The sequence below is a fragment of the Nerophis lumbriciformis genome, linkage group LG11 (assembly GCF_033978685.3).
Source record: "Nerophis lumbriciformis linkage group LG11, RoL_Nlum_v2.1, whole genome shotgun sequence".
NCBI lineage: Eukaryota > Metazoa > Chordata > Actinopteri > Syngnathiformes > Syngnathidae > Nerophis > Nerophis lumbriciformis.
In genome coordinates, this window is record NC_084558.2 from 53,364,700 (window position 1) to 53,381,066 (window position 16,367).

Here is a 16,367-nt window from a genome sequence, read left to right on the forward strand (position 1 = left end):
CCAGCAAAAATCAACAGGAAGTTTGCTATTCCCCCTTCTAAACTAAATTTTTGTAAAAACCGGTCACCTTTCTTCAAACATTATCTCCTCTGAGCGCGTTTGTTGTTTCGGCTTCAAACTAACACAGGAGAGAGATTGAACCCTTCTGATTAAAAGTTGGCGAAAGAGTTTTGATACCTGCTCCCGTTTTGATTTTATGACCCTTCAAAGACCCGCTGATGCTGCTGCGCTGCTGTTTTTTTAAGATGGCTGCTTAAAAGCAGGAAGCACCAGCGTGCCCACACAATGCAGACAATATATCATTTACATTTACTTATTTATGAAATATATGTTTTTGTTAACAAGTTAAAGGTGTTTAATGATAATGCAAGCATGTTTAACACATATAGTTAATATTGTTAATAAGTTAAAGGTGTTTAAAGATAATACAAGTATGTTTAATACATATAGTTAATATTGTTAACAAGTAAAAGGTGTTTAAAGATAATGCAATCATGTTTAATACATATAGTTAATATTGTTAACAAGTTAAAGGTGTTTAATGATAATGCAAGCATGTTTAACACATATAGTTAATATTGTTAATAAGTTAAAGGTGTTTAATGATAATACAAGTATGTTTAATACATATAGTTAATATTGTTAACAACTTAAAGGTGTTTAAAGATAATACAAGCATGTTTAACACATATAGTTAATATTGTTAATAAGTGAAAGGTGTTTAAAGATAATGCAAGCATGTTTAACACATATAGTTAATATTGTTAAAAAATTAAAGGTGTTTAATGATAATACAAGTATGTTTAATACATATAGTTAATATTGTTAACAAGTAAAAGGTGTTTAAAGATAATGCAAGCATGTTTAACACATATAGTTAATATTGTTAAAAAATTAAAGGTGTTTAATGATAATACAAGCATGTTTAATACATATAGTTAATATTGTTAACAAGTTAAAGGTGTTTAATGATAACACAAGCATGTTTAACACAGTTAATATTGTTAAAAAATTAAAGGTGTTTAATGATAATACAAGCATGTTTAATACATATAGTTAATATTGTTAACAACTTAAAGGTGTTTAAAGATAGTACAAGCATGTTTAACACATATAGTTAATATTGTTAATAAGTTAAAGGTGTTTAAAGATAATACAAGCATGTTTAATACATATAGTTAATATTGTTAACAACTTAAAGGTGTTTAAAGATAATACAAGCATGTTTAACACATATAGTTAAATGATAAATGGGTTGTACTTGTATAGCGCTTTTCTACCTTCAAGGTACTCAAAGCGCTTTGACACTACTTCCACATTTACCCATTCACACGCACATTCACACACTGATGGAGGGAGCTGCCATGCAAGGCGCTAACCAGCACCCATCAGGAGCAAGGGTGAAGTGTCTTGCTCAGGACACAACGGACATGACGAGGTTGGTACTAGGTGGGGATTGAACCAGCGACCCTTGGGTTGCGCACGGCCACTCTCCCACTGCGCCACGCCGTTAATATTGTTAATAAGTTAAAGGTGTTTAAAGATAATACAAGCATGTTTAACACATATAGTTAATATTGTTAATAAGTTAAAGGTGTTTAAAGATAATACAAGCATGTTTAACACATATAGATTCCTTTCTTTCATGAAGACAAGAATATAAGTTGGTGTATTACCTGATTCTGATGACTTGCATTGATTATGCAGTGGTGCTGATAAGGTCCGCATTTTCGAATGGAGGAGAAAAAAAGTCCTCCTTTCTGTCCAATACCCAGAGGTGGGTAGTAACGCGCTACATTTACTCCGTTACATCTACTTGAGTAACTTTTGGGATAAATTGTACTTCTAAGAGTAGTTTTAATGCAACATACTTTTACTTTTACTTGAGTATATTTATAGAGAAGAAACGCTACTTTTACTCCGCTACTTTTATCTACATTCAGCTCGCTACTCGCTACTAATTTTAATCGATCTGTTAATGCACGCTTTGTTTGTTTTGGTCTGTCAGACAGACCTTCATAGTGCCTGCGTTTCAACAAATACAGTCACTGGTGACGTTCACTCCGTTCCACCAATCAGATGCAGTCACTGGTGACGTTGGACCAATCAAACAGAGCCAGGCGGTCACATGACCTGACTTAAACAAGTTGAAAAACTTATTGGGGTGTTACCATTTAGTGGTCAATTGTACGGAATATGTACTGTACTGTGCAATCTACTAATACAAGTTCCAATCAATCAATCAAAACTGTGAAGGAAAAAAGACCATTTTTTATTTCAACCGTACATCCCGTCAAAAGCCTAAAGACTGACTGCACAGTTCCTGTCTTCACAATAAAAGTGCCGCTCCATCGCGCCTGCGCTTTCAAAATAAGAGTCTCCGAAAGCCTGCGCAAACAAGCTAGCAAGCTACGGAGTTTGCCGCCAATGTATTTCTTGTAAAGTGTATAAAAACGAATATGGAAGCTGGACATATAAGATGCCAAAAACCAACCACTTTCATGTGGTATTAGACAGATAGGAGGAACTTTTTTTCTCCTCCATTTGAAAACGTGGACGTTTGTCATCACTACTGTCTGATTCCAATCAATGCAAGTCATCAGAATCAGGTAATACACCAACTTATATTCTTGTCTTCATGAAAGAAAGGAATCTATATGTGTTAAACATGCATGTATATTCATTAAAACACTATTAACATGTAAACAAAAACGGCAAAAAATATATATATAAATTATATACTGTATATATCAATGTATGTGTATATATATATATATATATGTGTGTGTGTATATATATATATATATGTATATATGTGTGTGTGTGTATGTATATATATATATATATATATATATATATATATATATATATATATATATATATATATATATATATATATATATATATATATGATGTGTGTGTGTATGTTACTCATCAGTTACTCAGTACTTGAGTAGTTTTTTTACAACATACTTTTTACTTTTACTCAAGTAAATATTTGGGTGACTACTCCTTACTTTTACTTGAGTAATAAATCTCTAAAGTAACAGTACTCTTACTTGAGTACAATTTCTGGCTACTCTACCCACCTCTGCCAATACCACATGAAAGTGGTTGGTCTTTGGCATCTTATTTGTCCAGCTTCCGTACTCCTTTGTATACACTTTACAAGAAATACATTGTCGGCAAACTCCGTAGCTTGCTAGCTTGTGCACGCCAGCTTTCTGAGACTCCTATTTTGTTAGCGCAACTGTGCAACTGTGCAGTCGGTCTTTGGAGTTTTGACGACAGGTACGGCGCCAGAGTCTGTTGAAATAAAGTGTTTCTCGCCTTCCAGTCGGTCATTTTAATGAGCTGGCAGCAGCCAGCGTCATCTCAGAAGACCCTCGGGTGCCGTGAATGTCAATCAAGTGACGAAAGTGACGTCATAGTGAAGATTTATGATCGCTCATTTTTAGGACTATTTTTTTTCATGCCTGGCTGGCGATCGACTGACACACCCTCCACGATCGACCGGTAGCTTGCGATCGACGTAATGAGCACCCCTGAGCTACAAGGTAAATGCTGATTTTTGTTCTGCTTGAAGTTTTCGAGCATTGACTTACCAGCCTCCCTGCCGCTGCAGTTAAAGTAGGGACTATCCACAGATCGACACAATCCTGCCCGCCAACATTTGGAACTGAGACAGTGCAAAGGAGGGGGAAAAAAAGAACAGCTGAATCAGAGAAACAAATGAATAAAAACGTCTTACCGGTGAACTACAGTGGGGCAAAAAAGTATTTAGTCAGCCACCGATTGTGCAAGTTCTCCCACTTAAAATGAAGACAGAGGTCTGTCATTTTCATCATAGGTACACTTCAACTGTGAGAGACAGAATGTGAAAAAAAAATGAAAAAATCCAGGAATTCACATTGTAGGAATTTTAAAGAATTTATTTGTAAATCATGGTGGAAAATAAGTATTTGGTCACTTCAAACAAGGAAGATCTCTGGCTCTCACAGACCTGTAACTTCTTCTTTAAGAAGCTCTTCTGTCCTCCACTTGTTACCTGTATTAATGGCACCTGTTTGAACTTATCTGTATAAAAGACACCTGTCCACAGCCTCAAACAGTCAGACTCCAAACTCCACTATGGCCAAGACCAAAGAGCTGTCAAAGGACACTAGGAAAAGAATTGTAGACCTGCACCAGACTGGGAAGAGTGAATCTACAATAGGCAAGCAGCTTGGTGTGAAAAAATCAACTGTGGGAGCAATTATCAGAAAATGGAAGACATACAAGACCACTGATAATCTCCCTCGATCTGGGGCTCCACGCAAGATCTCATCTCGTGGGGTCAAAATGATCATGAGAACGGTGAGCAAAAATCCCAGAACCACACGGGGGGACCTGGTGAATGACCTGCAGAGAGCTGGGACCAAAGTAACAAAGGTTACCATCAGTAACACACTACGCCGACAGGGAATCAAATCCTGCAGTGCCAGACGTGTCCCCCTGCTTAAGCCAGTGCATGTCCAGGCCCCTCTGAAGTTTGCCAGAGAGCACATGGATGATACAGCAGAGGATTGGGAGAATGTCATGTGGTCAGATGAAACCAAAATAGAACTTTTTGGTATAAACTCAACTCGTCGTGTTTGGAGGAAGAAGAATACTGAGTTGCATCCCAAGAACACCATACCTACTGTGAAGCATGGGGGTGGAAACATCATGCTTTGGGGCTGTTTTTCTGCTAAGGGGACAGGCCGACTGATCCGTGTTAAGGAAAGAATGAACGGGGCCATGTATCGTGAGATTTTGAGCCAAAACCTCCTTCCATCAGTGAGAGCTTTGAAGATGAAAGCTTCCAGCATGACAATGATCCCAAACACACCGCCCGGGCAACGAAGGAGTGGCTCCGTAAGAAGCATTTGAAAGTCCTGGAGTGGCCTAGCCAGTCTCCAGACCTCAACCCCATAGAAAATCTGTGGAGGGAGTTGAAAGTCCGTGTTGCTCGGCGACAGCCCTAAAACATCACTGCTCTCGAGAAGATCTGCATGGAGGAATGGGCCAAAATGCCAGCTACTGTGTGTGCAAACCTGGTAAAGACCTATAGTAATCGTTTGACCTCTGTTATTGCCAACAAAGGTTATATTACAAAGTATTGAGTTGAATTTTTGTTATTGACCAAATACTTATTTTCCACCATAATTTACAAATAAATTCTTTAAAAATCCTACAATGTGAATTCCTGGATTTTTTTTTCACATTCTGTCTCTCACAGTTGAAGTGTACCTATGATGAAAATTACAGACCTCTGTCATCATTTTAAGTGGGAGAACTTGCACAATCGGTGGCTGACTAAATACTTGTTTGCCCCACTAGAGAAACAAATGAATAAAAACGTCTTACCGGTGAACTAAGTCAGCCCGACCGCAGCACCGTCAACCCTCGGCAGCATGCAGCCAAAAAGGTCCATTTATCGGACATTTATCCATGAAAAAAAATGGAGTAGCTGCTGATGCAGTATTTGATGTGTTTTAGTTTGGTATGTCTAGTACTGACTCTACAAATTGGCCTGCTGTCAATTCAAATATTTTCATCGTCACTCAAAAACTTCTGTGTGCAACATAAACAACAATAACTCCTTTGGTCCCCATTACATTATTTCATAAAACTTCTGTGGTATTATTTGGAGTGGAAAAAGTTGTTTTTTTCTGACTAAAGTGGTTGAACATGAGCACATGTTATTGTATTGTTTTTCAAACTATATTTCTTATGTACAAGTACATTTTTGCTTTTAAAAGCAGGCTAGATGTTGAAATTGTGGTGTTTTGAGAGGACCGAGCACAGTTTAAATTGATTTTTAATTCATTTAAATGGGGGGAGGCAGAATTGAGATGCGAGTGTTTTGAGGTACTGCACAATTGTAGCCTGTAAGTGGAGGCGCCGCTGTACAAACCCCGTTTCCATATGAGTTGGGAAATTGTGTTAGATGTAAATAGAAACGGAATACAATGATTTGCAAATCATTTTCAACCCATATTCAATTGAATGCACTACAAAGACAACATATTTGATGTTCAAACTCATAAACTTTTTTTTTTTTTGGCAAATAATAATTAACTTAGAATTTCATGGCTGCAACACGTGCCAAAATAGTTGGGAAAGGGCATGTTCACCACTGTGTTACATGGCCTTTCCTTTTAACAACACTCAGTAAACGATTTGGGAACTGAGGAGACACATTTTTGAAGCTTCTCAGGTGGAATTCTTTCCCATTCTTGCTTGATGTACAGCTTAAGTTGTTCAACAGTCCGGGGGTCTCCGTTGTGGTATTTCAGGCTTCATAATGCGCCACACATTTTCTGGCCTGGACTACAGGCAGGCCAGTCTAGTACCCGCACTCTTTTACTATGAAGCCACATTGATGTAACACGTGGTTTGGCATTGTCTTGCTGAAATAAGCAGGGGCGTCCATGGTAACGTTGCTTGGATGTTGCTCCAAAACCTGCATGTACCTTTCAGCATGTGTAAGTTACCCATGTCTTGGCCACTAATACACCCCCATACCATCACAGATGATGGCTTTTCAACTTTGCGCCTAGAACAGTCCGTATGGTTCTTTTCCTCTTTGGTCCGTAGGACACGACGACCACAGTTTCCAAAAACTATTTGAAATGTGGACTCGTCAGACCACTTTTCCACTTTGTATCAGTCCATCTTAGATGAGCTCAGGCCCAGCGAGGCCGACGGCGTTTCTGGGTGTTGTTGATAAACGGTTTTCGCCTTGCAAAGGAGAGTTTTAACTTGCACTTACAGATGTAGCGACCAACTGTAGTTACTGACAGTGGGTTTCTGAAGTGTTCCTGAGCCCATGTGGTGATATCCTTTACACACTGATGTCGCTTGTTGATGCAGTACAGCCTGAGGGATGGAAGGTCACGGGCTCAGCTGCTTACGTGCAGTGATTTTTCCAGATTCTCTGAACCCTTTGATGATATTACGGAGCGTAGATGGTGAAATCCCTCAATTCCTTGCAATAGCTGGTTGAGAAAGGTTTTTCTTAAACTGTTCAACAATTTGCTCACGCATTTGTTGACAAAGTGGTGACCCTCGCCCCATCCTTGTTTGTGAAAGACTGAGCATTTACTTTTATACCCAATCATGGCACCCACCTGTTCCCAATTAGCCTGCACACCTGTGGGATGTTCCAAATAAGTGTTTGATGAGCATTCCTCAACTTTATCAGTATTTATTGCCACCTTTCCCAACTTCTTTGTCACGTGTTGCTGCCATCAAATTCTAAAGTTAATGATTATTTGCAAAAAAAACAAAAAACTTTATGAGTTTGAACATCAAATATGTTGTCTTTGTAGCATATTCAACTGAATATGGCTTGAAAAGGATTTGCAAATCATTGTATTCCGTTTATATTTACATCCAACACCATTTCCCAACTCATATGGAAACGGGGTTTGTAGTTTGTAAAAGACACATTCCGAAAGTTCACTCTTGGTGTTTCTTTGGCAGGGGAGAGACGCAAACTGGACATTGAGTATTTTTCCAAGCTGCTAGAGAAGATACTGGAAGTGCAGCTAAGCCGGAAGAAACTCAAGTCACTCGTGGTGAAGAACCCACCCAAGAAGAGCCAGGGGAAGTCAAAAGGCAGAAAGAGTGAGTGCACCCCGTGATGCGTAAATGAATGATCCATGGTGGGCCTCAACTCCTTTTTTTTCTGCCTAAAAGGGAAGAAAGCCGCTGGCAAGCTCAGCGCCAGCGAGGAGGAAGACGAGGTGGAAGAGGACAGCCTCTTATGCTCGGAGGCGGAGGACGGAGAGAAAGAGAACGAAGGAGGAACCCTGTCCTCTAAAGTCAAGAAGAAACTGAAAAGCAAGGTGGACGCCTCTGCTGCAAAGCCGGCAAAGAAGAAAAGTAAAGCGAGTGAAAAGAGTAGCGAAGAAGGTGAAGGTCAGTCAGCACAGAGCGTTGGTGGTTTTCTTCCACAGCCTGTAATGTTTTACTGATGTCGCCTCAGATGAGGCCTGCCTGCCCGAGGACACGGAAGCAGCCCTTCCTGAAGATCACCCTGACTCGGAAGTGTAAGGAAGCTCCGCTTGAAATTGTGCTTCATCCCATCAGTTCTTATCCGAACATCCTTTCCCAAACAACCAGGTGTGAAAGTGCAGAGACGGAAAAAGCATCCAATGGAGCCACGATCACACCCGCTAAGCTCCCCCGAGGTGGCGCGGCTAAATCCGTGGGCCGAAAGTGCAGTAAAAAGCTCCCTCCCTCTCCTACCACGGCAGCCGAAGATGGAGACGGGGAGTCCGCTAAACAGGACGAGAGTGTGAAGGACGACGCCTCGAAAGACCAGGTGACTTTTACCATTTTTACCGGTCGTCCACCATGCATACCTGCCAACTACTCCGGTTTTCCCGTAATTAGTACGGTTTTCATCAACCTATTCCGGGTTACGGTTGCAGTGATAAAAAATACGGTTTTTCATTCCATCCATCCATCCATCCATCTATCTTCTTCCGCTTATCCGAGGTCGGGTCGCGAGGGCAGCAGCCTAAGCAGGGAAGCCCAGACTTCCCTCTCCCCAGCCACTTCGTCCAGCTCCTCCCGGGGGATCCCGAGGCGTTCCCAGGCCAGCCGGGAGACATAGTCTTCCCAACGTGTCCTGGGTCTTCCCCGTGGCCTCCTACCGGTCGGACGTGCCCGAAACACCTCCCGAGGGAGGCGTTCGGGTGGCATCCTGACCAGATGCCCGAACCACCTCATCTGGCTCCTCTCGATGTGGAGGAGCAGCGGCTTTACTTTGAGCTCCCCCCGGATGACAGAGCTTCTCACCCTATCTCTAAGGGAGAGCCCCGCCACCCGGCGGAGGAAACTCATTTCGGCCGTTTGTACCCGTGATCTTGTCCTTTCGGTCATGACCCAAAGCTCATGACCATAGGTGAGGATGGGAACGTAGATCGACCGGTAAATCGAGAGCTTTGCCTTCTGGCTCAGCTCCTTCTTCACCACAACGGATCGATACAGCGTCCGCATTACTGAAGATGCCGCACCGATCCGCCTGTCGATCTCACGATCCACTCTTCCCTCACTCGTGAACAAGACTCCGAGGTACTTGAACTCCTCCACTTGGGGCAAGATCTCCTCCTCAACCCGGAGATGGCACTCCACCCTTTTCCGGGCGAGAACCATGGACTCGGATTTGGAGGTGCTGATTCCCATCCCAGTCGCTTCACACTCGGCTGCGAACCGATCCAGTGAGAGCTGAAGATCTTGGCCAGATGAAGCCATCAGGACCACATCATCTGCAAAAAGCAGAGACCTAATCCTGCAGCTACCAAACCAGATACCCTCAACGCCTTGACTGCGCCTAGAAATTCTGTCCATAAAGGTTATGAACAGAATCGGTGACAAAGGGCAGCCTTGGCGGAGTCCAACCCTCACTGGAAACGTGTCCGACTTACTGCCGGCAATGCGGACCAAGCTCTGACACCGATTATACAGGGAGCGAACCGCCACAATCAGACAGTCCGTTACCCCATACTCTCTGAGCACTCCCCACAGGACTTCCCGGGGTACACGGTCAAATGCCTTCTCCAAGTCCACAAAGCACATGTAGACTGGTTGGGCAAACTCCCATGCACCCTCAAGGACCCTGCCGAGAGTATAGAGCTGGTCCACAGTTCCACGACCAGGACGAAAACCACACTGTTCCTCCTGAATCCGAGGTTCGACTATCCGGCGTAGCCTCCTCTCCAGTACACCTGAATAGACTTTACCGGGAAGGCTGAGGAGTGTGATCCCACGATAGTTGGAACACACCCTCCGGTTCCCCTTCTTAAAGAGAGGAACCACCACCCCGGTCTGCCAATCCAGAGGTACCGCCCCCGATGTCCACGCGATGTTGCAGAGTCTTGTCAACCAAGACAGCCCCACAACATCCAGAGCCTTAAGGAACTCCGGGCGGATCTCATCCACCCCCGGGGCCTTGCCACCGAGGAGCTTTTTAACTACCTCGGCAACCTCAGCCCCAGAAATAGGAGAGCCCACCACAGATTCCCCAGGCCCTGCTTCCTCATAGGAAGACGTGCTGGTAGGATTGAGGAGGTCTTCGAAGTATTCTCTCCACCGATCCACAACATCCGCAGTCGAGGTCAACAGAGCACCATCCCCACACGGTGTTGACACTGCACTGCTTCCCCTTCCTGAGGCGGCGGATGGTGGTCCAGAATTGCTTCGAAGCCGTCCGGAAGTCTTTTTCCATGGCCTCACCGAACTCCTCCCATGTCCGAGTTTTTGCCTCCGCGACCGCTGAAGCCGCACACCGCCTGGCCTGTCGGTACCTGTCTGCTGCGTCAGGAGTCCTATGAGCCAAAAGAACCCGATAGGACTCCTTCTTCAGCTTGACGGCATCCCTCACCGCCGGTGTCCACCAACGGGTTCTAGGATTACCGCCACGACAGGCACCAACTACCTTGCGGCCACAGCTCCAATCGGCCGCCTCGACAACAGAGGTACGGAACATCGGTTTTTCATTCATTAAAAAATTTTTTTTTTTTTTTAAAGTTTTATTCACGAAATGGCGTAACAACAATGACAATCGACACTGCTTCCCGTAACTTCCTATCGAGCCATTCCGAATGCCATGCGCGAGGCTATTTATAGCACCGCTGCCAAGCACGAGGCACCAGTTGCCATTGTTTCCAAACGAGCGAACGATCATGGAATCAGCCGGAGAAAAATGGCAAACGAGTCTTAAACCGAAAAGAAAAGTGCAGTCATTCCGTGAAGAATATTCAAAAGCCTATCCGGGAATAAATTATCCGTTCCAAAAATGGTGAAAACTACGCGAATTGCACCTTGTGCAGACAAGATTTTTCGATCGGACACGGAGGAATTAGCGATGTAAAAGACCACGTTGGGACAAAAAAACACAAGTCTAATGCCGTTGCTAGCGATACAAGTGGAAAACTTTCAACGTTTTTCGTCGCCCAAACAGTGATGGTTTTAGCAACATTTTAACCTGTCTGAATGCTAATAATCATTTTGCGTCGGGGGGCGAAGCTGAACCCCCCACCAGGACTTTGTCCTGGACCTACTGGGGCCTGCGGCCCCTGGACCCTGGCTACTAGGTTTTTCTGATTTCAAAAGTTGGCAGGTATGATATACTAGTTACTATGGTCATGTAATTAGTTACTATGGTAATGTAAGTCACAGCAGCTCAGACGAGGCACCAAGCAGTGTGGGTGGGGAGCGTTTCCACAGCCTGAAATGCGGGTGTCAGGGACAGACGTGGAGGGAGATTTTTACAACAAAGTTGTAAAGCTTAGTGATGTATCAGATATATCAGATTGTAGGTGCTTTTTTTTTTACCCTTCGCGTTCATATTTCACTGTTGCATTTTTGTTGCATTTCGCTTGATTGTAAAATATGTGGATGGAGAGGGGGTGTGACGTTCATATGTTGTCAATATTCAGTGTTTTATCCTTCATAGTTGATATTGTAAATCCCACATTCTTTATTTTCATGTACATTCTGAATGTCTCATTCAGTAAAAAAAAGGGAAAATTCCATTCTGTTTTTTAAGGCTGTCTGTCATAACGTTTTTAGCATTCAGACATTGTGAGTAGAGACGTCCGATAATGGCTTTTTTGCCGATATTCCGATATTGTCCAACTCTTAATTACCGATTCCGATATAAACCCATATATACAGTCGTGGAATTAACACATTTTTATGCCTAATTTTGTTGTGATGCCCCCGCTGGATGCATTAAACATACCTGCCAACTACTCCGGTTTTCCCGTAATTAGTACGGTTTTCATCAACCTATTCCGGGTTACGGTTGCAGTGATAAAAAATACGGTTTTTCACTAATTACATTTTTTATTTTTTTTAAAGTTTTATTCACGAAATCGCGCAACAACAATGACAATCGACACTGCTTCCCGTAACTTCCTATCGAGCCATTCCGAATGCCATGCGCAAGGCTATTTATAGCACCGCTGCCAAGCACGAGGCACCAGTTGCCATTGTTTCCAAACGAGCGAACGATCATGGAATCAGCCGGAGAAAAATGGCAAACGAGTCTTAAACCGAAAAGAAAAACTGCAGTCATTCCGTGAAGAATATTCAAAAGCCTATCCGGGAATAATTATCCGTTCCAAAAAGGGTGAAAACTACGCGAATTGCACCTTGTGCAGACAAGATTTTTCGATCGGACACGGAGGAATTAGCCATGTAAAAGACCACGTTGGGACAAAAAAACACAAGTCTAATGCCGTTGCTAGCGATACAAGTGGAAAACTTTCACCGTTTTTCGTCGCCCAAACAGATTCTTTGGATGTGATAAATGCCGAAGTTTTATTTACGGAGGCAATACATTTTAATGAAGTAAACTTATAAAGTTACCATATCATTTTTGCAGTATGATCAATCTGATAGAATACATTTGGATTTTAGCCACAAAAAGGTACTGACACCAATGTTATCTATTGGAATTGTTTAGTACTGTTATACTGTTAAACGTGTTTATACTATTTATGCTTTCAAGTCCAAGTTGAAGAAATCTTGTTAAATGTTGACAGCATAACTACCAAAATACAGAAGTATGTCCTTAATATTTTTGCAGTGCTATTTCTGTTGAAAAGTTCAAATGATTACATTAGAGATGTGATGTGCCACTTTTCAAGTGTCTGATGGCTTCAATTAATTTTCATGAATTTTTCATATTTTGAATTCTTTTGAAAGGCTTACAAAAAAACTACATTTGAATTGTAATTCCATGCTATTGACAGGACTATTAATTTTAATGAAGTTAGCTTACCATGTTTACAGTATGATAATTGTGATAGAAATGTGAATTTTAGGCACAAAATATTTTTTACAATTGAACAAGGCAGTAGATTATACAAGCTTGGACAGAAAGTTAATAATGACACCAATTTTTTTTTTAATGGAATTGTTTAGTACTGTTTTACCATTTGTTTACTGTAAAATTTCAATGAACAAATTGAAGTCTTGTGAAAGGTTGACAGGATAACTGGCATTAACTGTCAAAATCATTTCAAACTATTGAAGTTAGCTTACAGAATAAACATGTCAATCAACCCATATGATTTTTGCTGTAATATTTTTGTTTTGAAAAGTCACTGTGACTGATAGAAAAGTGATGGTTTTAGCAACATTTTAACCTGTCTGAATGCAATCAATCATTTTGCGTCGGGGGGCGAACCCTGGACCTAGGCTACTAGGTTTTTCTGATTTCAAAAGTTGGCAGGTATGAGCATGGCCAGACACCAACACCAAGATAGTGTTAGTTCGCATTTTGCACTTGTCTTGTTCGTGTAGTCGTTTATAACGACAAAAACCCCTCCCGCTCTCCTTTAGTTAAAGTGTCCTGCGTACCTTTTTAGGTCAACAAAGAGGCATTACCTTCAAGAGAAGCCAGCGATGATGATGTTGATGACTCCTGTAGCGATGAAGACTCTGGAGATGAAGATTACTCCGTTAAACCTGCGAAACCCACCAGGTACACGTACAAAGTTCTCAAAAATACCAATGACAGGAGTAGGGTTGCAAAATTCCGGGAATATTCAAAGTTGGAAACTTTCCATGGGAATATATGGGAATTAACAGGAATTAAAGCTGCAAGCAGCGTTGGTCGGGCCCGCGTATTTGGCAGGTGCTAGTCCTAAGTGTCCCAATACTATTGTCCAGTTTTAGTAGTAAGTGTCCCAATACTTGTGTCAAGTTGTAGTCCTAAGTGTCCCAATGCATTTGTCCAGTGTAGGTGTCCCAATACTTTTTTCCAGTGGTAGTCCTAAGTGTCCCAATACTTTTGTCCAGTTTTAGTAGTAAGTGTCCCAATACTTGTGTCAAGTTGTAGTCCTAAGTGTCCCAATGCATTTGTCCAGTGTAGGTGTCCCAATACTTTTTTCCAGTTTTAGTCCTAAGTGTCCCAATACTTTTGTCAAGTTGTCGTCCTAAGTGTCCCAATACTTTTGGCCAGTGTAGGTGTCCCAATACTTTTGTCCACTGGTAGTCCTAAGTGTCCCAATACTTTTGCCCAGTTGTAGTCCCAAGTGTCCCAATACTTTTGTCAAGTTGTAGTCCTAAGTGTCCCAATGCTTTTGGCCAGTGTAAGATCCTAATACTTTTGTCCAGTTGTAGTCCTAAGTGTCCCAATACTTTTGGCCAGTGTAAGATCCTAATACTTTTGTCCAGTTGTAGTCCTAAGTGTCCCAATACTTTTGGCCAGTGTAAGATCCTACTACTTTTTTCCAGTTGTAGTCCTAAGTGTCCCAATACTTTTTCCCAGTTGTAGTCCTAAGTGTCCCAATACTTTTGGCCAGTGTAAGATCCTAATACTTTTGTCAAGTTGTAGTCCTAAGTGTCCCAATACTTTTGGCCAGTGTAAGATCCTAATACTTTTGTCCAGTTGTAGTCCTAAGTGTCCCAATACTTTTGCCCAGTTGTAGTCCTAAGTGTCCCAATACTTTTGTCAAGTTGTAGTCCTAAGTGTCCCAATACTTTTGGCCAGTGTAAGTGTCCTAATACTTTTGTCCAGTTGTAGTCCTAAGTGTCTCAATACTTATGTCCAGTGTAAGCGTCCCAATACTTTTGGCCAGTGTAAGTGTCCCAATACTTTTGTCCAGTGTTAGTCCTAAGTGTCCCAATACTTTTGTCAAGTGGTAGTCCTAAGTGTCCCAATACTTTTGTCCAGTTCAAGTCCTAAGTGTCCCAATACTTTTGTCAAGTTTTAGTCCTAAGTGTCCCAATACTTGTGTCCAGTATAGGTGTCCCAAAACTTTAGTCCAAAGGTAGTCCTAAGTGTCCCAATACTTTTGTCCAGTTGTAGTCCTAAGTGTCCCAAAACTTTTGTCTAGTGTTAGTCCGAAGTGTCCCAAAACTTTTGTCCAGTTTTAGTCCCAAGTGTCCCAATACTTTTGTCCAGTTTTCGTCCTAAGTGTCCCAATACTTTTGTCAAATATTAGTCCCCAGTGTCCCAATACTTTTGTCCAGTTTACGTCCCAAGTGTCCCAATACTTTTGTCCAGTTTTAGTCCTAAGTGTCCCAAAACTTTTGTCCAGTTTTAGTCCTAAGTGTCCCAATACTTTTGTCAAGTAGTTGCCATAAGTGTCCCAATACTTTTGTCCAGTGTAAGTGTCCCAATACTTTTGTCCAGTTTTCGTCCTAAGTGGCCCAATACTTTTGTTCAGTGGTATTCCTAAGTGTCCCAATATTTTTTTCCAGTGTAAGTGTCCCAATACTTTTGTTCAGTTTTCGTCAAACTTGTCCCAATACTTTTGTCTACTTTTAGTCCGAATTGTCCCAATACTTTTGTTTAGTGGTAGTCATAAGTGTCCCAATACTTTTGTCTACTTTTAGTCCGAATTGTCCCAATACTTTTGTGTAGTGTACCTACCTTGTCTGCATTGTGTGGGCACGTTGGTGCTGCCTGCTTTTAAGCAGCCTTCTTGAAAAAACAGCAGAGCAGCAGCATCAGCGCAGCGGCTCTTTGAAGGGTCATAAAATCAAAACCGGAGCAGGTATTAAAACGCTGTTCTGTTATTTTATACACAAGGGTTTAATCTCTCTCCTGTGTTAGTTTGAAGCCGAAACGACAAACGCGCTCAGAGGAGATAATGTTTGAAGAAAGGTGACCGGTTTTTACAAAAATGTTGTGTTGAAGGGGGAATAGCAAACTTCCTGTTGATTTTTGCTGGGGGTTGTCAATTTATGAAATGTAGGTCTAAGTGAGACCTACGGAGAGGATTTTGTTTCATGTCTCTCCGACCTTCCCAGTGGGAGTTACAGGCAGTTTTGTCATTTTTTTCTTCCGAGGAGCAGTTTTTTCTCCGTTTAATTCAAAAATTGCTCTAGAGCGCAATTTTTAAATTTGGGGTTAGGTTTTTTTATTAGATCACAATTTTTGCCAGTCCTGATGTGTGCGTTCAGTTTGGTGAGTTTTGAAGCGTGTTAAGGGGGTCAAATTACAGCTCAAAAAGGCAAAAGTGACTGTTTTTAGTACTTTTTTGTCTTGAAAGGGGAATTGCCAACTTCCTGTTGATTTTTGCCCGAGGATATACAATTATGAAAACTACCGTATTTTCCGCACCATAAGGCGCCCTGGGTTAAAAGCCGCGCCTTCAATGAACGGCATATTTCAAAACTTTGTCCACCTATAAGCCGCCCCGTGTTGTAAGCCGCATCTAACTGCGCTAAAGGAATGTCAAAAAAACAGTCAGATAGGTCAGTCAAACTTTAATAATATATTAAAAACCAGCGTTCTAACAACTCTGTTCACTCCCAAAATGTACGCAAATGTGCAATCACAAACATACGTATATCAACATGGACAGAGCTGC

General features: G+C 41.9%; 1 protein-coding gene across 1 annotated transcript in view; it reads left to right on the top strand.

Annotated features, from left to right (window-relative positions):
* The window catches only part of LOC133610155 (uncharacterized), a 78,736-nt gene that overhangs the window by 20,724 nt on the left and 41,645 nt on the right, over positions 1 to 16,367 (top strand). The window contains exons 10-14 of the mRNA XM_061966241.1: positions 7,510 to 7,653; positions 7,726 to 7,947; positions 8,015 to 8,078; positions 8,152 to 8,353; positions 13,413 to 13,528. Of these exons, the coding sequence (XP_061822225.1) occupies positions 7,510 to 7,653; positions 7,726 to 7,947; positions 8,015 to 8,078; positions 8,152 to 8,353; positions 13,413 to 13,528 (748 nt within the window). The remainder of the gene's footprint in view (positions 1 to 7,509; positions 7,654 to 7,725; positions 7,948 to 8,014; positions 8,079 to 8,151; positions 8,354 to 13,412; positions 13,529 to 16,367) is intronic.